Source organism: Engystomops pustulosus, chromosome 2, assembly GCF_040894005.1.
Source record: "Engystomops pustulosus chromosome 2, aEngPut4.maternal, whole genome shotgun sequence".
NCBI lineage: Eukaryota > Metazoa > Chordata > Amphibia > Anura > Leptodactylidae > Engystomops > Engystomops pustulosus.
Window position 1 is genome coordinate 213,507,720 of NC_092412.1, and position 22,991 is coordinate 213,530,710.

Sequence of the window (22,991 nt, forward strand, 5' to 3'; positions counted from 1 at the left end):
TCTTGGCTTGAAGTCAGGACTTCGACCTATTGCAACACCTTTATTCTTTTCTTTCTCAGACATTCTGATGTAGATTTGCAGGTGTGCTTCGGATCATTTTCCTGTTGCATAAATATTTTCAGCCATGTCTTAGCTGGTGAGCAGATGGCCTCATATTTTATAGTATAGAGGCGCTCATGGCAGACTCAGTGGTGGAAGAGTTATCCGAACCAATTTTTTCGGAATGCAACCCCTCAACTAATTGCAACCTCTTTGAACCACTAGGAATTGCAATTATTTCCCCCTTTATGGCGGGGAAATGGGGCATGATGACTGAGTGGGCCAATGCTGGCCATTCCGGCCCACACCAGCGCACTCGCTATAGTGCTAAAGCATGAGTGTAGATAATTGTGTAATTGAGCAATTCTCAGACAGACAGCGCCTGGCGCCTAATCGTACGCCAGCATGGCCGGCAGCAGATACATCAGAAGGTCGGAGTCTAATGATGAATCAAGGAGCGCTACAGAGGAGCAGGGCTTACATCTTACAATGGCGCTCAAAGTGATAACTTCAATGTTCTCAGGTCCTGCAAGCATAAATCACAACTCTACCAATGTGCTTCACACTTGATATGTCTGTGCTTACATGCGGTGTTAGAATTTGGCCTCCACTTTGTTTTTGTGACCGAAGGACTTTGTTCCACATCTCATGTGGTCTGTTTAGCTTTGCAGCCATACTGCCATGTTCTTTTTAGTTAGAAAGGGCTAACACCAGGCAACCCTTCCAATCAAACAATGCGTTTTCTATTATTTATTCTTTTTTAATTTTATCATCATGAACTTGAACATTTAATATGCTGAGGACTTCTAGAGTCTGAGAAATTTTTTTGAACTTTCATTGAACATTGCATGGTCTGATCTGGAGGTGACTTTGCTTAGACTTTGACTGTTTCCACTTGTAAATAATCTTCTTACTGTAAAATGGTGGTCTTCAAATAGACTTTACAACCCTTCCCAGATTGATGGACAGCAACAATTGCTTCTCTACAAACTATCCTGCTTTGCATTGTAGTCACCCATGTCTGATTGTTCCAGACCATCAAATTGCTTGACCTCTGATTTTATAGAGGTGGTCTAGTTTGCCGATGATCAGTTAAGTGAGTAAATCTGATTACTGCCACCCGGCTGGTACTTACCCTCATAACTCTGGAGGCAGTAAGTGTGTCCTTAGTTTTTCACAAACATTTTGCCCTGTTTTTGTTAAATAAACAATGCAAACAGTGGAATCTGGTGTGTGTTGTCCATTTAAGGTTGTATTTCACTAATTTTAAGACATTAAGAAACAGATTTAAAAAAGTAAACTATGCAAAAACCATATAACTCAAAGAGGTATACCTTATTTTTCTCATGACTATAGTTGGGGTAAATAAGAACATATTCATATTCTGTATTAGTAGACTCACAGCTGGGTGTTCCCATTTGGTGGTGTACCTCTGCACAGTTGGACACTGTCTTAGCGTTGTCGGAATCAGACTGTGCAGGGGATATATGAAAACAATGGATGGATTTAGCACTTGGAGGTGAAGTAAAGTTTTGTCCTTTATTGGTTCAATCTTAAAAATACAGTAGTACAGCAGAATGTTACCTACGCATTTCAAACCACATTCAGTTCTTCTTCAGTCTCGATCTGTGCAGGGGATACACCACCAAATAGTAATAGTAGTAGAGTTGTCACATCATGGGATATACAAAAATGTGCTAAAGTAGACATGTCAAGAGAGGTAAAATCTACCCTCAAAATCAATTATAAAAAAACCAGGGACACTTACTCATACATCACCATGACTGTGGTAATATTCTTATACTTCTTATCCATTGCTTCCTTCCTTAAAAAAAAACACTTTACAATGATGCTAATGAGCCAGAAGAGCCCAGAGCCCCTCAGTTATGTAGCTTAAAAGGCTGCTACACTGTGTAAGAGCATGTCTCACCTTTTCCCCTGCTCCATGGTCACTTCCCCAGCATGCAACACTGAGGGGTTCTGGTAACCACCTTAGAGCCCTTCTGTCTCATTAAAAAGTTGATTTTAGAAGGGAGGAGGCCATAGATTACCACAGTCACACTGCCTGGAGTAAGTGTCCCCGGTTTATCTTGATGGATTTTGATGGTGATTTCCTTTAAATGGGTTCTGTTGCTGGACAAATAGTAGTTAATGGCACCTACTAAGTGTTCTGCTCATCCTCCGGTCACAGCTACACAACTGAAAAGACTAGCATGTCAGCCCTCTATGATTATCAGATCAAGCCCACCTTTAGTCAAGTATACATAAAATCAATGACATTTTATACCTCGGTAAAGTGCACATGACTTACAGTGGTGACCAATCAATAGGCACTAAAATCCTACTTATTACTGGTTGTGGTTAATGGTTAATGGTTGTGTATGGTGCAGCACTCTCTACTATGTGACAATGAATTATCTATGTGAAGATGTTTACAGACCAAAAATAGTTTGGCCTTACTCTTTAGCATTAGGGTATTTTCTAGGCAATCCATGGGATAGTTTATAAATTGGTTATTGGTTGGGGTGTGATCATTTTTACAGTAGTGTAGCGACTGTCCTGGTGAAATTCAGCGCTTGTCGTGAGTCAGGACAGCCACTGCACTGCAGACAGAACTGCTTGGTTTCGGATCCTCCTGAGTAGCACCCCTATCAATCTCCTATTAACAACCTATTGTATGGAAAACCGTCCAACTAAAAAGCTTCCAGGGAGTACATGCACAGAACCCACTTACATTTGACAGATACCCTATACAAAGCATACAATCCCATTAATATAGTAGGAGGAAAAACACATTGTAAAACTAATAAACTCAAAACAGGGGCACATGTACCATGATCGGATGTTGAATTTGTGGAATTATGGGATCATAAATTAAATGTTATTAATTGGATAATTAAATGTTATTCAAATCTCCAATATACTTCCTGTATCAAGTCCTCATGGTTTTCTAGATCTCTGCTTGCTGTCATTCAATGAGAAACTTCATTGTATACAGTGGGTATAAATTTGCCTCTGGTAATGTGATTTGCCTGTTACAGTAAAGTTATCAGAGGTAAACTGAATGGGGTTGAACCCCAGATATTGATGGCCTCTTGATAATGATCTGTAACCAATGTGAGATTGTTAGGGTGCAGAGCCCGACACCCCTCACTGATATGTTGTTTACAGATCTACTGACAGTATCTTCTGCACAGCGAGTCGGCAGCAAATAACTCCATCTATTCAGTGGGGGTTATCTATCACCACTTTGATTTCATTTACAACTTTTTGAGAATCTAAAATAAGTTTCAACTGGGACAAATATGTGACAAATAAGTCTCAACTGGGAAAAATACATCTCAACTAAGACAAATAAGTCTCATCTTGGATGGAGCTGTCTGCTCCTGACACTCTCCACTATGTAAAAGATGCTGCTGACAGTAGGGTTGTTGAATTCCTCACTTCTATCACTTTGATGACCTATCAATATAAATAGGTCAGTAAGCCCCTTTAACCTTTTTTATAACCATTTTTTAGCTGAGTGCAGTGATCAATTGAAGTCTATGACAAATTTACGTTTTCGTAACAGATCTGAGCATATGTTGCAATAAATTTGTGCATGTTATATACTGATCTGTCTGCACGGTGCAGGCTTGCCCATTCTTATCTATGGGTCTTTAAAAAAAGCAGACACCCAATAAAACATCAAATGCACCGGTCATACACACAAGTCCATGAAGAATTGATACATGAAGCGTTGTAAAATTGGATAACTTTTCATTATTCAAAATAATACCATTTATTTTGCTGCAGCTGGAGTAGCCCTCTAAATACATAAGTCATCACCATATGAAATGAATAGCATCGACAAGAAAGAACAGGAGAGGAAATAGCATTTAATATAAAAAGTTGCTAATAGTAATTAAAGATCTGTATGATCCCAGCATATTTCTGAATACTAAATAAATCTATCGAGAATTGCACTATTAAATTAACTCATCACTCACATTAGTTGATATGTTTTCAGTGCACAAAATGGAACCATTTATTGTGATTATGAACAATGTTTTTTCTAACAAAAGAAAAAAATTAATAAATAAAAGTTGCTTATCTTTGGTCCAATGGTCTAATAATCCATCCGGTCCTTCTTCTTGGAAAAATGGGCCTTTTTTTTTTTTGCAGACTAACATTAATGTTGTCACTGCCCCGCCCCCTATCCCTTCCAATAGGATCAATGCAGTAGCTACTTTTTTGGAATCAGAAAGCAATTTCTGCACAGATCAATCATTGGAAACTCTCAGGACAGCTTAGTTTAGGCAAAAGATAGTAAAAAAAATAAAAATAAAAATTCTGGGTGTATTTGTTTCAAACGGATACCAAGATTAACACCAGGTCTTGTGAGTCAGTGACTCCCCATATAAATTAAATGAAGATAATGTAAACTCATGACCTACAAGAAGCATCTGAAAAAGGGAATTCTGTGTCGCTAAAGAACATCCGGTATTTCACCACCGTGTTCCATAGACACAGCTAGGGTAGACATTATGCATAAAAAAGGTGCAACAAACCACAATATCACTGACAATTATTAACATAAAGAAATAAAAAATACAGTATTTTTTTGCAACTATTATGCAATATAATTTCAGAAACCTGCTGTAAAAAAGAATCACATTATAAAGCATTCTTACAGCATTATCTTGAGCTGACTACTGGTTTAGTATCTGCAGTGACCTCCATTATCCACCAGGTGGAGACTCAGTCATGTATAGACACAATTTTGCCACGATTCTTGATTACATTCTCCACAGGAAACCTTACAGAGAGAGGGCACTTGATAAGGATGCACAATAACTTTTAAGTCTATTTGTTTTTGTTAATAACCGGAATAATCCAATCTATAAATTCTTCTTTTTTTTTTTGTGGCCCTCAAGCTCTCTATATGTCAGGGCCACGTTGATATAAATAGCAATCATAACCACTTGAATAAATGAGAACAAATGTAATATTTATCCACGTACGACAGCCACGCTTTATCCTACCACGCTGAACCTGTACAACATACGCACATGTATGCAGCACCTTCTCCGAGTCCTAGGTCACAGACGTATGGCGTACACAGTGACTCCGCACAACCACGCGCCATTTATTAACGGATAGTAAACAACCGGAAGGGGAAGTACTGAGTACACATTGCATTCACATAACAGACGTGCACGTGCTGCCCTCACACGTTTCACTCACCCAAGAAGCTCACTTGGAACCAGCCTACACATTCACACTCCATTCATAGATTGAAAAGAACCAGACGTCCTGCCTCGACATAGAAACAATGTCTGCAGAAAGACCCACACAGCCATACGCAGACTCACAGACAACTACCCTGTCCCCCGTCCCATAAATTGCCCCACTCCCTTGTCCACCTGCAGCTCCTCACTTATCGCTTCGGAGGGTGTTGCTGCTGCTGCTGCCGCTGGGCTCTGGACAGCACCCTTAGGTGCCGAGTGCTCAGGAAGTAGATTCGAGCAATGAATCGCAGAGGAGCCCGTGGTGGCTGCTGTTGTTGACCATTGTTGCACCCCAATGGTGGGACGCATCCTGGGGACTGGGCGGATGGACCCTGAAAAGGAGACAGCACCTCCGCGGGGATCAACAATGCAGGCGCCATCCCACATGGCAGAGGAGGCAGGCGGAATACAGCAGGGGGCATCTGTGAAGGAGCAGCAGGGGATGGGATTGGTTGAGCACTGGCCTGAGGGGTTTGATCTCTGGGATTGTGGGGTTTCTCCTTGGGGTTGGAAGGCAGTTTCCTTTCAGGGGGCATTTTGCTGGTTTGGATGGGCAGTTCTCGAGGTCGAGAAGGCTGTTTTCCCCCAGGTGCCACATCACGAGGCTTCATTTGAGGATCCCGGTTTGGGGGCATTTTGGTGGGTTGAGGGACAGGCAAGGCCTGCTTAGGGGGCAGTTTTCTGGATTGTGGGGGAAGTTCCTGAAGCTTTGGGGCCAGGTTCTGGTCAGAGGGTAGTTTGGTGGGTTGTTGAGGGGGCAATTCCCGGTCGGGAGGCAGTTCTTGGTTTTGGGGGGATGCGTCCTGTTCAAGAGTCTCTCCCAGAAGCTCAAGTAGCTTCTCATTCTGGATCCTGCGGATGTGACATTGAGCCCGTAGCAAATGGTAAGAATCCAAGAAAACAAGGAGAGGGAGGGAGCCCTCCAGGAACAGCTGAGAGAGGGCCTAGTGTTTGGGTAGTGAGATGTCACAGATGTAAAGACACGTACGGCAACAACATGACAGTGTAATGGTTTCAATTCAGCCAGCAAAGATTGTAGAGCAATGGAGTGAGAAACAATGACAGAAACAATGAGTGAGTAATAATGAATATGTAGGGAAGGGACCAATAGGGATAGAGGTTCAAAAAGAGAGAAAAAATTGTGTTAGATGTACATGTTTAAGGATCAGCTTTTATTTGATTGAAAACTAACAAGTTTAATAAAAAATAATCCTTTATTGTCAGTCCTCACAAATCATACATTCTTATACTGTATATATGACTTAAAGACAGGAAGTAATGAAAAAATGGCAAAAAAAAACCTCTACAGTGAAAGATCTCCAAACAAAACTTGTAAACTGGGCCTGATTTATTAAAAGGTTGTTACTGTTTACAACCAATCAAAGCTTGGCTTTCAATTTTCATACTAGTTCAGGGAATAAAAGATGAACGCTGAAAAGTTGGTTGAGGCAACCCTGACAGTCTTACAAAAGAAGTACGAGTAAGTCATGCACCGTGTCGTGGTCGGATTTTGTGGATAGAATACTGCATCAGTGATGGTGCTCCAAGCATCAGTGTAATACACGATGCAGGGAGTCCCAATCTGAGGAACAACAGCGCCAATCTGAGATCCGACCAGTATGTTACTCGTGGAACTCATGATTTAGCCCTAAGAATGACCATGAGTCCCGATACTTCATTGCCACCTCAAGTGGGGGATTTATCATGACTAGGTACATCATGCTCTAGTTGTGATACTCCCTGCTTCCCGGCATACGATGCACCTGATATACTAAGAGGCTCGACCTGATGTACAATTCTTCTATAGCCTACAACATGTTCCTGTCCCAAGCTAAAGTTCCCTGCTCCACTCCCCACCCACTCGTCATGGAAGTGGCGTATGGGGACACGTACTGTACTGACCTCACATTCTGCCTCGGTGCTCTGCAGCTCCTCCTGCAGGTGGCTGAGTGCAACATGTGGATTACATTCCTGCAAGAGGCACTCTGCAAAAGAAACACATTAAAAACACAAAATTAATTTCATTGCAACAATCCATACCACATTATATTGCTTGGTACACAACTTAATTTTTTTATTTAATAACTTCAAATGTCATTAATAGGAATAATCATTCCTATAAATATAGGAATTATTATTATTAATTATTATAAGAGAGAAAAGAAGCACACAGGAACATATTTCTATACTTATCTTCACTGTTGATTGATGCAACATAAAAAGTTTAGTTACACTTTATATCTACTTCTAAATCAATAGCTACAACATTTAAATAACACATTTGGGGAAATTGACAAAGTTACATGCAGCACTTTCATGGCACAAAAAAAGTCATTAATTATGTAGAATAATAGGGCTCATTTACTAAGGGTGCGTGGTCCCCACTATCGTCGGAATATCCGTCGATTTCCGATGCATTTAGAAGGGTTTTTTTGCGTACGCGGTCGGATTGTGTCGCAATCGCGCTGGCTTTCACGCGACACAAATCAACGGACGATCCGACGGATTCGGGCCTCGCGCGGGATTTAACAAGTCAAATTGTGTCGCAAGACAATGCACTTACAAGCACCAGGAAGAAGGTGAACTCTGGCGGGCCTGAGCGGGGAAGCGACACAAGCTACGTGAATCTCGCCACAATGCAGGATTGTCGGACAGTCCGAATTGGGGATAGCGCGCAGGGCGGGTTAGTAAATGTGCCCCAATATGTAACTGTTTATTCCTCATAGCACATTAATTGTCAATATATTGGGAATTGCTGGTTCCAAAATATAGTATTTATTGTCAATAACTTAACAATTGAACGCTTCTGGACACAGGACAGCCACGAGGAGGAATACAGCTGATTTCTTTGTATATTTCTATACTCTAATTGTAGTAAGAGATGAAATAGGATCAAAGAAAATAAAAGGGGGTTTGGGATACTTTTCAAAAGTTTCAAATGAATAGTGTCCAAAAGCAAAACTGACCACACAAGTTTTCTGAATAAAATCTTCCCTTTACTTCATAATTTCTCGTAAAACATTCACATTTTTTGATAAATTAACCATATATATATTCACTATGATAAAGTTCAAAGAGCTTGCATTCTCAGACCACGAGGTAACGTGAGTATGTTAACATATTTGTAAACTTGCATAAGCATAATCACAGTCCATCCTTTGAATGTCCTTTAAAACAACTCACTTATCCTGGTCCAAGCACCAGGATATGTGAGTTGTTTTAAAGGACATTCAAAGGATGGACTGTGATTATGCAAGTTTACAAATAAGTTTACAAATATGTTAGCATACTCACGTTACCTCGTGGTCTGAGAATGCAAGCTCTTTGAACTTTATCATAGTGAATATATGGTCAATTTATCAAAAAAATGAGAATGTTTTACGAGAAATTATGAAGTAAAGGGAAGATTTTATTCAGAAAACTTGTGTGGTCAGTTTTGCTTTTGGACACTATTCATTTGATGCATTTGGGGAGTGAAGGAGAGCTCCTAGTCCTAGACCACATCACAGATTAATATTAGCTCCACCGTTTACGTATTTGTTGTGTGATACTTTTCAAAAGTTATAAGAGGCTACATTTTCTAACAGTAATATACAGTAAACATCCACAGCAACAATCATTTTACAGAAGATTCTAACCCATTGGTACCATGGGGTCCTATAGAAAGTGGATACAGGGTATAGAAATTATTTGTAATCAATCTGTCTTTCTATCATTCACATTTCAGGTTTTACTGCCCCCTTTCCATTATACACTTCGCTATCTATTTGCACCTCAACTCCTTAGAGCAAAGGTTGGTACCATTAGCTTGTGTTTTAACCTATAGATTCCTATAGGTGTTGTCTTTGTGCCAATGATGTATCAACAATATTAAGCTGTATGTCCTAAAAATACAGGGTGATGGTTATAAAATAAATTATAAGCACAGGAGTTTTCAGCAAGTGGGGGGTCAGTATGAGAGCAGAGAGGGTATACTACTTTACATCACAGGGCTAGTATCCCATGTCTGGGCTTACTTGTCCCTAATATTTGTACGTATTCTTGTGTATTTACAAAATTCAATAAAAATGTTTTTACTAAAATAAGCTCCATGGGAAAAAGTGAGTTAATGTAGTGAGTTCACTCACTTCAGCCTCAACCACTGCTAACAGGAGAAGAAACAAACGATATGCTACCATCAAGAGATTTTTCAAAGGGTAATTTTTTTTTGCTAGATTTTCTTTGGTCAATTACAGGCGGTCCCCTACTTAAGAGCACCCAATTTACAGATGACCTCTAGTTACAAACAGACCTCTAGATGTTGGTAAATAACTGTACTTAAGCCTTAGGCTACAATGATCAGCTGTAACAGTTATCACAGGTGTCTACAATTAAGCTTTATTGTTAATCCTGGTTCTTATGATAACCCAACATTTTAAAAATTCAGTTGTCACAGAGACCAAAAAAATTTGGCTGAGGCTACAATGATAAAAAATACAGTTTCATACAAATTCAACTTAAGAACAAACCTACAGAACCTATCTTGTACGTAACACGGGGACTGCCTGTATAAGGGTCCAATGTAAAGTAAGATAACAAAGTAGCAAAGAAGCAGATCCTGCAAATTCCCAGAACATGTCCTAGACAATCCGGCATAGAGCGAAGAGTAAGATAATGTCTGTATACACTATGACTAGGTCCATATATCTCATTTCTCATGTCTTTGATACTTGAGTTTATATTTTGGATCACTTATTGAAGTTTTTAGGCACATAAGAGGTTATGTGATTTGGGGCATGAGAGGGAACAGTCCAATTCCGATTAGCTCTTTTTTATCCAGTTTTGGGAAGTGTTTAGTGGCCATTTCATCATCTAATGGTGGTGCAATCTCTTGTTCCAATCCAAAGGACTACCGGCAATAGCTGAGTACCTGTGCTCAGCTAACTCAGGAGAGTGAATGGAGTGGCAAAGCATGTGTGACCTGCGGCTCCATTCATACAAGGGACACAGGACTTTGTATTGGTGACTAAAATGGTTCCTAACCCCCAGATACTCTTTCCCTTACATATATTTTGCAGATGATAAGCAGGAGCTTCTCTTTATGATCCCTGTCCCCTAAACAAAAAAAAGTTAACTAGTGGCTCCTAAACAACCTAAAAGAAGAAGCAACACTGCATATTACAAGACTCCTTTACAGATATCCACAATAATACTGAAACATACCCCCCTATGCATCAAACTCAAGTCCTATAGAAACTGGTTGTAGCACACGTTCACTACATCCTCCTTTACATAGAGAATATAAGGACCCCTGATGTTGTTATTGGTTGGATCCTCAGGGATCCTCAGGGATCTTAACATCTATAGTTGTATAGCAATGGAGGTTTTTTTCCACCAGAAAATTATATTCATGATTTATTGACTGGATAGGTAACTTGTATCATATCAGTAAAACAAACAAAAAAAAATAATCTTGCCAAATATAATTTGATCGGGGGAGTTACATGGACTATTTTACCCTTTTTTTACAAAAATATTTTTTTATTATATCAGTCCATTTTATTACATTCAGCTACAACATCTTATCATACCATCAAAACAGTTTTATCCTAGTTTCTGAATGGGCTTAAGTCTACGTGTACATAACAATAATTTGCCTATTGCACCCAGTCATGGTGCGGTGAGCACATTGTATCTTGCCACCCTGTGACGGCTGTGCTACACCTTGCTTCAGACCCTGTGGATGTAACCTAAATCTTACAATATGTGTTCCCCATTTTAGTGGGAAGTCTTCCTAGAAGAATGAAGGAAACTTTCACCAGTGGTTATTGGAAATATGTGAAGTCAAAGTGACAACACGGCCATGTTTGTGTCTGATTCTTCAATGGAAGAGCATTAGTTCTATAATCACAGCACCGCAGTATGCATTTTGTCATCTCTGAACGCAGGGCAGGACGTCTGCCCTGTGGCACATTCTTAACTGGTGCTGGGGCATTGGTGACAAGTAAAAAAGAAAGCGTTCTTATATGGCTGCAGGTTCCATTGTGGTGGGAGCCTGCTAGTCTTCTGCAATGAAGGAGGTGATGAAGAGGACGTGATATCTCATGGCCATCAGTGTCAAAGACTCGAAGACTGCCACGACACTGGAATACGTAAGGTAAAGTACACTTTAATTGTTTTTCTTCATCCCAGCCCCAAGGTGGTTTTCCAAGTTTTCTGGAAAACTCCTTTAAATAGTTACATGTGACAAATTACAAATGTGATAATCTAGCAATTATTCATATGTTTAAGGAAATTTACCAACAAAATCAAGCGTGATAAACCCACTTAGCACTCACCAATAAATTCAGACTAGATTCAGACTGTGAATTCAGACTCCCTCTTTCCAAAATCAACTTTTAAAATGATGCTAATGAGCCCAGACTGTAGCTTTACAGACTGTTACACTGTCCCAGCCTCCCCCCTGATCCCTTAGCACATGTGACTGAGCAAGGAGTGCTCACTGCAGGAATTGCTTAAGTTCTGAGAAAGCAGGAGGAGGGTAAGACAGCGTAACATTCTGCAAAGCCAGATCACAGAAGGGCTACGGTAGCCCCTCAGGCTCATTAGAATCATTTTGTAAGGTTGATTTTTAGGAATAAGGCCATGGATAACAAATATAAGAAGATTGCCACATTCACTATGCCTGGATCTATCAGTAAGGGTCTCTAATTAATCATGCTTGATTATGATCGTAGATTTTCTTCCAAATTCAAAACATCTGTTAGATTCATGTATAGTCCAAAGTTCCCAGTGCAATAAGGACTGGTAATTAAACAGCCCTCCTGTTTAGGTGAAAGACATGAACTGAACAGGTGAATGACATTTGTGGAACAGGTTCCCCTTCAAAATCAAATTCACTTGTTCAGTTCATGTCTTTCACCTGTTAAATTGACAAAACTGCACCTAAAACCATCGCAAAGCTGATTGTGATGCAGTTTTAACTGCAACGTGTGACTGCACCCTGAGAAAAGATTATTCCTAACAATTGATCATCAATTCCTCCCCCCTGCAAGGCTTTAAGTAGGAGGCTCTGAGACACAAATGACCACTGAGCTTAGAGTGTCACAGAGAGTCCTCAACAACAGAGATGCGTCTCTGTAACAGAGATTCAGAGAGACTGGAAGAGTCACAAAAGGCTGGAAGTCTTGTCACATCCTACACGGATGACTATTGTGAACAATGCCCTAAAAGATGAATGCCACACAACTCAGGCACATTTAAGGGAGGTGAGAGAACCACAAGTGTCGTGTCCATTCAAAACTGTTTATATCAGCGTGGTCTGCATGTCTGACTGCAAGGGACCTTGACCACACCACCAGACACAGGCATCATCATCTTGTTGGGGCCAGGGAGCTCTGAAGTTGAACAATAGTAGGAATCAATATTGTTCATTGATGAAAGTCTATTCATACAGAGTAGAAATTTTGTCCGCCAATGATGTTAAAGATGTTAAAGTGAGCCACACATGAGCCACTGTTGTCATCAAATCATACAACTTGATCGGGTTTGTGTAGTCAATACCAAACTTCACTATACTTTGTGAATGGTTCAGTGGCGAGCCCATGAACAACACAGGACTAACTTCTTGTTCATGGACGATAATGCACCAGGTCATCCAGGTTGTATCATTAGGGAACGCTTGCTAGAGAATGGGGTGGCCTGTACAGACTTGAATCCCATTGAAAACCTATGGGATCTGCTAAGGTGTCAAGTAGAAGCTTGTTACTCTTTGAGATGAGTGGGTGCCACCTTAAATGCTCTACTTTCATGATATAAGATCACAGCAGCATGAACTTTGTACTTTTTCAAAAATTTCCCCCCAAAGCCAAATATCCTTAACTTTTTGTGAGTATATGTATATATGTGAGTGTATATATAAGGCCTTGTGCAAAGGTAAATTTGCAAACAGCAGATCTCAGCGACTGCCCTGTAGATATGAAAGGGGCTTGAAGAAATTGATGTGCTTGTTGCCTAAAAAGTTCAAATCAATGGAACACATATTCACTCAATTTCTTCTACAAGTCTTTCCTTTTTAAATTTACATTTTCTTATACTTAAAAGAGCTCTAACTTTTGAACAACCTTTACATAAATCAATAGAAATCCCATTGTCTTCCAAAAATAAATTGTGTCCAGCTTAGAAACAACATGCACCTTCTAGTAACCCTCAGCTGGTTTATGTTCTTGTATATGAGCCCCAAATTTCCACTTATATTTGCAACTCTTCTGCTCGCCTCGCAAAGTTAGACACGCAGGAATTTTTCAGTGTTGCACCTGATATATCTTTAAAATACCAGATGTCAGTGTATAAAAATTGCTGCAACTTGGGTGCAAATTGTAGTCAAAAGGCTGAAAATAAACTCCAGTCCAGATCATGACTAGGAAAACCTTTAGAAGGGATTGTTTTGGTAATTAATTATCTGGTCTAACCAAAAAATAGAGTACATAATAGGGCCTAGCTCCCTTTACTGGAAAGTTGTGTTCCTTTGGATCAGTACAGTAAGATTACAGGTCTGCTTTAATTTAAACCTGCCACTATGTAACGATGACCATGGGTTGCCATGGTGATAACCATAGTCAAAACTCAGGGTTAACTGACAACTTCCAGCAGTTCTCGATTATATAAAGGGTGGGACAATCTTAAAGGCAATGAAATTCCAGACAAATACATTTTGTAACAACATTAAAGGGATTGTGTCACTAAAGCATGTCAAGATCCAAGGATTGGCCACAGAGACCCCTGGCCAATCATAGCCATGGCTAGTTGTTAGGGCTATCAATTTGCCGGACAGGCTGTTCAGTTGCCAATCTGGCAATACGTACAGGTTAAGCGGCCAAACCCTAATGGGAACGTCAAGTCCACTCATTTCTAGTCATAACTTCATGTGGTTGCAAAATCCTCTTAGGGCCTTATTCAGACAACAGTGATTTGATCAATATTTGTAAACTGAAATCTTAAAGAGAGACTACAGAGAGATAAAGTGAATTGAATGATGGGCACCTGTTCTGTGCGTTCGGCCCACAACCACAAATGCAAAACACTGGTGTGGGAACGTGGCCTAATTTATTTTTTGTTGTCCAGAAGAATCAGATTCCAGTGAACATTTTGGTTAATGAGATGGATGAGATAATTTACTACACTGGACTTTTTATTCACGAAAGGACCCTGCATGATCCTAATTTAAAGGGTTGCTTACAGCAAAATACAGCACCACACCTGATCATGGTTTGTAACTGTTTTTCAACCTCTGGACAATTACATGTTGGAAGCGATAAGAAAATCTCTACCGAGCAATAGAATAAAACACAACCAAAATAAGTTCCCCTTTAAGGGATCATCAGCACATTTCCAATATACTAGTAATCAGAAGAAATATCAATAAGACTGTGACTCTTATCTTCTTTGGAAACATTGAAATACTGGAAGAAATGAATAGCATCATTATTTCATAAGGGAAATCATTCTATTTGGCAGATCAGTCTGGCACAAGGATACATTGACAGAAGAGCACTCACGGATTTTTCGTAGTTTCCCACGACAAGATGCACACGTCTCGCGCAACAGCTGGTACTTAATTGCCAGGTTGGCTTTTCCTGTCTCAAGACGTGGGCGAAGGGACAAGTTTTTCTGAGCAAGCTCAAAGTTAGAGGCCAAAGAGTTTTTTCTTTCCTCTTGGAGAGACTGTACCTGCAGAAGAAAGACAGAAATGTGGTAACTAATACAGATCACGGAAATACAAAACCATTAACCAGATTATTATTATTTCTGATAGTTCTTATGAATTGAAGAACCTTGTGGACATGTGTAGCACATACAGTACAAAGCACTGTCTAACAAAGTGACTTGACCGTAGAATACATTACCTGGATTATGGCATTCATGGCATTATATGTGGTCAGGTTGTGTCCTGTACAATTATCACATCTATGAAATTACTAGATTTTTTTTGTTGACTTTCATGTTGCAGTCACAACCTGCTGGACACAACTAAACCAGTTTTACTTTAATAAATTGCGATGACTGCAGCGGGACACATCAATCTCTGGCCATGAAAACTGTTGAAGGTATCATGGAGCGCTTACCTAGACCTCCAAGGCAGCTTTTAGTCTTGCATTGGAAGATGTAACTCACAGCCTCAGTGTTGTAGGGTCAGGGTCGGGAAGTAAGAGTTCTCCTTACAAAGACTATGCCAATTGAGGCCACCTTGTAGGCTTTATTTTATTATTGGCCTAATTAATACCTCTGTCCTTACCTTCTCATCCAAAGTGGCTTCTACCATCCCTTCGAGACTATTTTGGTATAAAGAGGCCATGTGGTGACGTCAGCTGCCGCGTCCACACTATTTGTTGCTTACGTTTTGTGTACGTGTGCTTGCTTTATACCATCAGAGGCCGCCAGGGATGGGAGGCGCTGGACTGTTTTGGATATAAGGACTGTTGTTTCTTTTTAGACCAATAATTAAAAAAACTACTGATCCCCGACAAACCCTTTTATTTCTTCTTGCTCACTTTAAGCTCAACACTAATGATAAAGAGAGGCAATCTTGTCTATCTTACACAAACAACTAGTTCAGTTGTGTACAGTTTTTTTAATGCGACCAAATTTTTCAGTATCCGTTACAATAATTCCCCACCCTAACTATTATTTCTTTCCTTCTATGTTACCCACAAGTTCCTGCTATCTAGTGTCTTTATATGTTTAGACAAATCATTACCCTCAACTATTTCATTCATGGAATAAAATAAAGACTATACAATCATGAGTGGTAGGACAGCACTAACCTCTACTCCTTCTTTCGGTAGTCACCCCCAACCAAACAATCTGACAAGGATGGCCTACAGCATGGATCCCCTAAAACTGAATACTTTTGTTCCATCAATATGCTGTCATTTGTAAAAGTCTATATTGTCCTATATAAATATCTACCTCTGATGCTGGCTTATCCGACCAAAACCCATAGGATCAGTCAAGTTAACATCTAACTATCTGATTCATATCTTCCCCAAGAGAGGTTCTGCAGGGCTTCATACACAATAGATGGTAAGCTGGTCCCACCACAAATACACAAACTGTATGAGAACCAAAGGTTAGATTTACACATACCAACTTTGCATTATTGAAAAGCTGGTCTAGATTATATAGATGAACAGGGCAGTCAATCCCTGGCCACATTGTCCAGTGACGCATAATTGTGATAAAATAGTAGTAATGGAGCAGCTTCCTTTTAGGTATTTTCACAAATGGCAGAAAAAAAATCTATTTTATTCAACTAATTGTTAAAGGGAACCTACCACCACGAATCTACCTATAAAGGTAGATCGGGTGGTAGGTGGATCAATAGGACGTAAGGATAGCCCTTCTAAGGGCTAATCCTCATGTCCACACACTGTTTTGGTAACTTTTATAATCTCTATATGCAAATTTTGTTATGCAGCTACTGGGGCGTGGAGTAGATGAAGCTGAGGCTACACGGCGCGGCTACTCCACGCCCCAGTAGCCTGCGCATGTGCAGAACAGCAGGCCTGCGCCTGTGCAGCTCCGGCTTCGGAGCAGTGACTGCACAGGCGCAGGCCGAAGATTGTGGGTAGGAGGAGTAAAGAGACTACTGGGGCGTGGAGTAGCCGCGCCGTGTAGCCTCAGCTGCGGCTACTCCACGCCCCAGTAGCCGCATAACAAAATTTGCATATAGAGATTATAAAAGTTACCAAAACTGTTCGTAGACGTGATGATTAGCCCTTAAAGGGCTATCGTCACGTCCTATTGATCCACCTACCACCCGATGTATCTTTATCGGTAGATAGGTGGTAGGTTCCCTTTAAGGCACCTGCATGGATTTCTGCAAGTTCCCTTTACATAACCGCGAAGACACAGACATATTTGTAACAAATCTCACATTTGTGAATAGGACAAAAATTTATAACAACTACAGACTCCAAACGTGTGTTTTTCCCATTCAGTATCCTAATGAAACGTTGTGTCATCTCCTAGGAAGTGAAAGGATTGTCTCCTCCTCAAAATCGGAAAAAGGTCACACGTCTTCATGTTTTTATATGTATTTATTTTATATATTTTTCTTAGCGGGTGGCTGAGTGGGTAGCACTTCTGCCTTGCAGCGTTGGGGTCCTAGCTTCAAATCCCACCCAGGTCAACATATGCAAAGAGTTTGTATGTTCTCTCTGTGTTTGTGTGGGTTTCCTCTGGATCTTCCAGTTTCCTCCCACACTCCAAAACATACTGTTAGGTTATTTAGATTGTGAGCTCCATGGGAACAGGGACCAATTTGACAAGCTTTGTGGAGCGCTGCATAATCTGTGTGCGCTATATAAATAAAGAATTATTATTACTAATGACTGATTCTTAGGCAACTAAGTATTTCAGCCGTCTTCAGTAAGCAGTTTTTATAATAATAATAATAATAATCTTTATTTATATAGCGCCATCATATTCCATTTTTATATTAGTTATTAAAAATCATTCAAATTAAGATTTAAATTCAAAATTAGATTTACAATTAGTTTAGTTCTTTGAAGTCATGTAAGTTCTTATTGTTCATTAATTAAGAAGTTAGTTTTTAACCTGGACAAATAGTTTTGACCTATTCTGAGAAGTTTACTCATAACAGGATACCAGTCGGAAATTGGTTTTAGGTGTGAAGATGCAATATATTTCTAGAAGAAGATTTTCCAGGTGGTGACCTGGATACTATAGATATCATTCTTATGTTATTTATCAATATAGAAGAGCTAAAGATTACAAATACAAATAGTTGTATCAAACCAATGGAATTTGTAATAACCCATGGAAATATGATCCAATGGTTTGACAAGACTATGTGTATCTGTAATCTGTTGATGTTTTATATTGATAAATGACATAGGAATGATATTTATAGTATCGCTAAAAAAGAGCAAAAGATTACTGATAAACATAATTGTGTCAAACGATCATATTTCCATAGGTTATTACAAATTCCATTGGTTTGACACAACTATGTGTATCTGTAAACTTTTGCTCTTCTATATTGATACTATAAATATCATTCCTATGTTATTTATCAATATAAAACATAAAAAGATTACAGATACACAGTGTACACTGTGTCAAACCAATGGGGCATAATCCCATGGGTTATTACAAATTCCATTGGTTTGACAGAACTATGTGTATCTGTAATCTTTTGCTCTTCTATATTGATACTATAAATATAATTCCTATGTTACTTATCAATATATAACAGTAAAGGTTACAGATACACATAGTTGTGTCAAACCAATATGATATAATTCCATGGGTTATTATAAATCCCATTGGTCTGACACAACTGTGTGTATCTGTAATCTTTACTGTTCTATGTTGATACTATAAATATAATTCCTATGTTATTTATCAATATAGAACAGTAAAGGTTACAGATACACATATCTGTGTCAAACCAATGGGACATAATTCCATGGGTTATTACAAATCCCATTGGTTTGACACAACTATGTGCATCTATAATCTTTTCCTCTTCTATATCGATAACATAGTTAGCATATGTATAGTAATAAGAAGAGTCACCTAAACACAACAGACATAAATAATGGAAGGAATGAAGATTTCAAAAAGCACAAAAGACAAAGCTACAGACATAATAAAGACACCATTGACACGTTCCAGGAGTCATGTATGACAACTAATATGTAGCACACTGAGAATAGAAGGAACACAGATGACAAAACTGAGGAGGAGAGAAAAGGGAACAAAGGAAAGATGTAAGGGGAGGGAGACGTAAAGAATAGACAAAAAAAAAAGCCAGCCTGAGAGCTTAGCTCACCGCTACAAAGCAAGGCCTGTAATGTCACAAGCAATGCAGTGTAATGTATGTATGTGTATAGGAAGTGTGATCCGGCACACGTAGAGACAGCGAAGGCCTTGGCTGCAGGCATCACAAAGAACGCTACAGGTTCTGTGCACATCATAGAGCGGTGCTGGAGCTACAGGCTGTGTTTAAGCATAAGAGGAATATGTGGGTGGTACAGGCCTAGTCTGTGGTTGCTACAATCTCTGCCCATACATATAAACATGGACTGTTGTGATACATGACAGCCTGGCGGAGACCCTGGCACAATCCGCTTTGTGTAAACACTCAGCCCCCCCAATGGATGTATACATAGGAGCGTGTGTGATGCTGCAGGGAGCCTGCACGTAGACAAGGTGTGGATATAGGCCCTGGCAATAATAGGACATGCATGGCACATTCTCTATAGATACTCCATCTGTCTCCACGCCGCTTATCGGGCCATCTACACCCAGGCCATGGCTGCCTTTATTTACAAACAAGTCCATGGCTGCTGTGCAGATGTTATAGGCACAATGTCTGCTGCTCCTGCTAACAATGAAAATGCAGTGATTGCAGGTAATAATTCCAGGGGCCTAGGAGCAGACAGCACAATGCCCTGCCAGATGCCATCTATGCCAGGGCTATGGGGGCATCCTATGGAGGGGGCATGGTGTATAGGTGATGCAGGGGCATGGGGTGGCTCAACAGGCAGGGGCTGCAGCTGCTCCATGTCTCAGGTGATGTATGCACATAGCAGCACATACACATATACATGGCTACATCTATAGGCGGCACATGCACAGCAGCCCGACTACCTGCTCGCTCAGTCGGACGATGCGCTGCAGCTTTCCCTCGTCCTGCAGCAGCTGCCGGAGCTGCTCGGTGCTCAGCACCCCGAATCGGTCCGATGGGCTGGAGCCGCCGCCGCCGCCGGCCTCCGGGGAAGGATCAGTGCGGGCGGTGGGCTTCGAGCTGCCTGGCTCCGAGGACGGGTGGGGGCGGGTGACCCCCGGCTTGGCGCTCTCGTGCTCCGGGGACGGATGGGAGCGGCTCCCCGGGTTCATGCTGCCGGGCTCCGGGTCCACTCTCAATCCCGCGGTCCCCGCAGTCTGCAGCGGGGGGCGCAATACCCGGAGCGGCCACCAGAGGGCGCCCGCAGCCTTCTCTATGTGTCCAGCTCGCAGTGTAATAGCTGCCGCCTGGAGCTGTGTCTGCCTATACACAGAGCTAAATATACCCCAGAAATAAATATATATATATACTGTATATACACACACACACCTGCCTATATGTGCCCAGTGCCCCCCGCTCCTGCCACCTCACCAATCACTACACAGCAGCTAGCACGGCCTGGCAACTTTTACCGGGAAGATGTCCATCCACAACATGAGGGATTCCCTCTCACAGTCATCCATTGTTCCCAGACATGACAGCAATTATGTGGAGGTCACTTGTACAATACACTTCCCCAACATCACATACAGAACTGCTCCCTGCTAATAACCGCATTATTTCACACAATATTAAGGGGCAATTCACACACAACTGATTTCTTGCAGAAATGGCTGTGACTGTCCCTGGTCCTCTGACTGGGAGTTGGAGAAATCCAGGAGATTCTTGCTAAAATAGTTCAATTCAGATGAATAGCAATGGATTTTTCAGTCACAAATATTTCCACAAAACAAATCTGCTGTGTGTGAATATACCTTTACAGGACAAGAAGGTGTGGGGGGAACAAGCAAAGAGAAAAAAATTAGGGAAACTGGAATATAAAATTAACATCCAACTGTTTATTATTCCATTAATGGAAGTAGCATGAACATTTTTTTAATAGAATCACTCATGGATATAAGAATCAGATGCGTATGAGACATAGACTACATTCACACGACTGTTGGGGAAGGTATGTACGGCCGCAAGTTTCCCCATGGGCCGGCAATGGGCCCACGAGCGGCACCGTACCGGTCCGTACATGTGAAAAAGATAGGACATGTCCTACCTTTGCCCGTGTTACAGCGCCGTGCGCCTGGCATCGCATTGTCATGACCCCTCCTATCTCCATCGTGCTACACGTTAGTGTGAATGTAGCCCTTATTAGGGCTCCCATAGAGAGTATTGACTGTACCACCATGTCCCTAGTAATGTCACCATGCTTTATGAAAGTCCAGCATTGATCTATAAGGAGCAGGCTCATCCTGGAAAATGTATATACATTTTTAAATCACATATTGCTCTCCTCAATGGCACCTATAAATCTGCCTATTTTGCCTAAACCTTGTCCTGTCACTACTTTCTTGTTTTTCGGAGTTGTGGAAACTTCCTTCACATTTTTTGGATCTTTATGGAATCCACTAAGAAATCTATGTGAAATTTAACACAAGTGAATGGAGACGTTTGCACTACAATGTGGTGTAAAGCTATACCACCACATTCAGGGGCATAACTAGGAGAGTCAGGTTCCCATAGCAGCCTTCTGAGGAGGGCCCCTCCTTAAAAAAATATACATATTTATATGTTCACACATGTGAGTTACAATTACACACATTTATACACTCATGTATACACACATTTGTATATACTTATATACATACACATTTATACAATCTTACACACATATATACACTAATGCACACATATACACACCCATACAGACGGCAGAAAGGGATGATTGTTTATGACCCAACCGAGCATGGCCAGCTCTAGGTTTCAGAATACCCTTTGGTGACAGAGCCTTAGTGGGCCCCTTTACAGTAAATTCACGTATCGCCATGGATTCATTGTATGCAACCTTCTCAACCCCCATAGATTTATTCTGTAATATTTATTATGTAGCACCCACACTCCCATGGCTTAATTATATACAGCCCTCTCTTCACCCATAGATTAATAATATACAGCCTGGGCCCCCCTCACCACTAATAGATTAATTAGATTAATTATATGCAACCCCTCCCCCCATGGATTATATGCAGCCCCTGCTCTCCCCCCCCCCCATGGATTATATGCAGCCCCTCCTCACCCCCATGCCTTATATGCAGCCCTTCTTCACCCCCATGCATTATATGCAGCTCCTCCCCCCATGCATTATAGGAAGCCCCCTCCTCATCCCCATGCATTATATGCAGCCCATCCTTACCCCCATGCAATATATGCAGCCCCTCCTCACCTCCCATGCATTATATGCAGCCTGTCCTCAACCCCATGCAATATATGCAGTCCCTGCTCACTCCCCATGCATTATATGCAGTCCCTGCTCACTCCTCATGCATTATATGCAACCCCTCCTCACCCTCCATGAATTATATGCAGACCCTCCTCTCCACCATGCATTATATGCAGTTCCTCTTCACCCCCATGCATTATATGCAGCTCCCCCCCATGCATTATAGGAAGCCCCTCCTCATCCCCATGCATTATATGCAGCCCGCTCTTCACCCCCATGCATTATATGCAGCTCCTTCTCACCCTATGCATTATATGCAGCTACTCCTCCCCCATGCATTATATGCAGCCCCTCCTCACCTCCCATGCATTATATGCAGCCTGTGCTCAACTCCATGCATTATATGCAGCCCGCTCTTCACCCCCTGCATTATATGCAGCTCCTTCTCACCCTATGCATTATATGCAGCTACTCCTCCCCCATGCATTATATGCAGCCCCTCCTCACCTCCCATGCATTATATGCAGCCTGTGCTCAACTCCATGCATTATATGCAGTCCCTCTTCACTCCCCCTGCATTATATGCAGCCCCTCTTCACCCCTGTGCATTATATGTAGTCCCTCCTCACCCCGCAAGGACTAGTAAATGTGATCAGTAAAATAAAAAAGTAATACT

General features: G+C 41.0%; 1 protein-coding gene across 1 annotated transcript; it reads right to left on the bottom strand.

Moving 5' to 3' along the window:
• Nucleotides 1-3,897: 3,897 nt before the first annotated feature.
• On the bottom strand, nucleotides 3,898-20,295 carry VPS37D (VPS37D subunit of ESCRT-I). The gene is made up of 4 exons (XM_072138068.1): nucleotides 19,968-20,295; nucleotides 14,846-15,017; nucleotides 7,212-7,294; nucleotides 3,898-6,253 (listed from the first exon to the last, which is right to left on the bottom strand). Exons 1-4 carry the CDS (start codon nucleotides 20,214-20,216, stop codon nucleotides 5,459-5,461), a joined length of 1,299 nt encoding a protein of 432 aa, XP_071994169.1. The 5' UTR covers nucleotides 20,217-20,295; the 3' UTR covers nucleotides 3,898-5,458.
• Nucleotides 20,296-22,991: the final 2,696 nt, after the last annotated feature.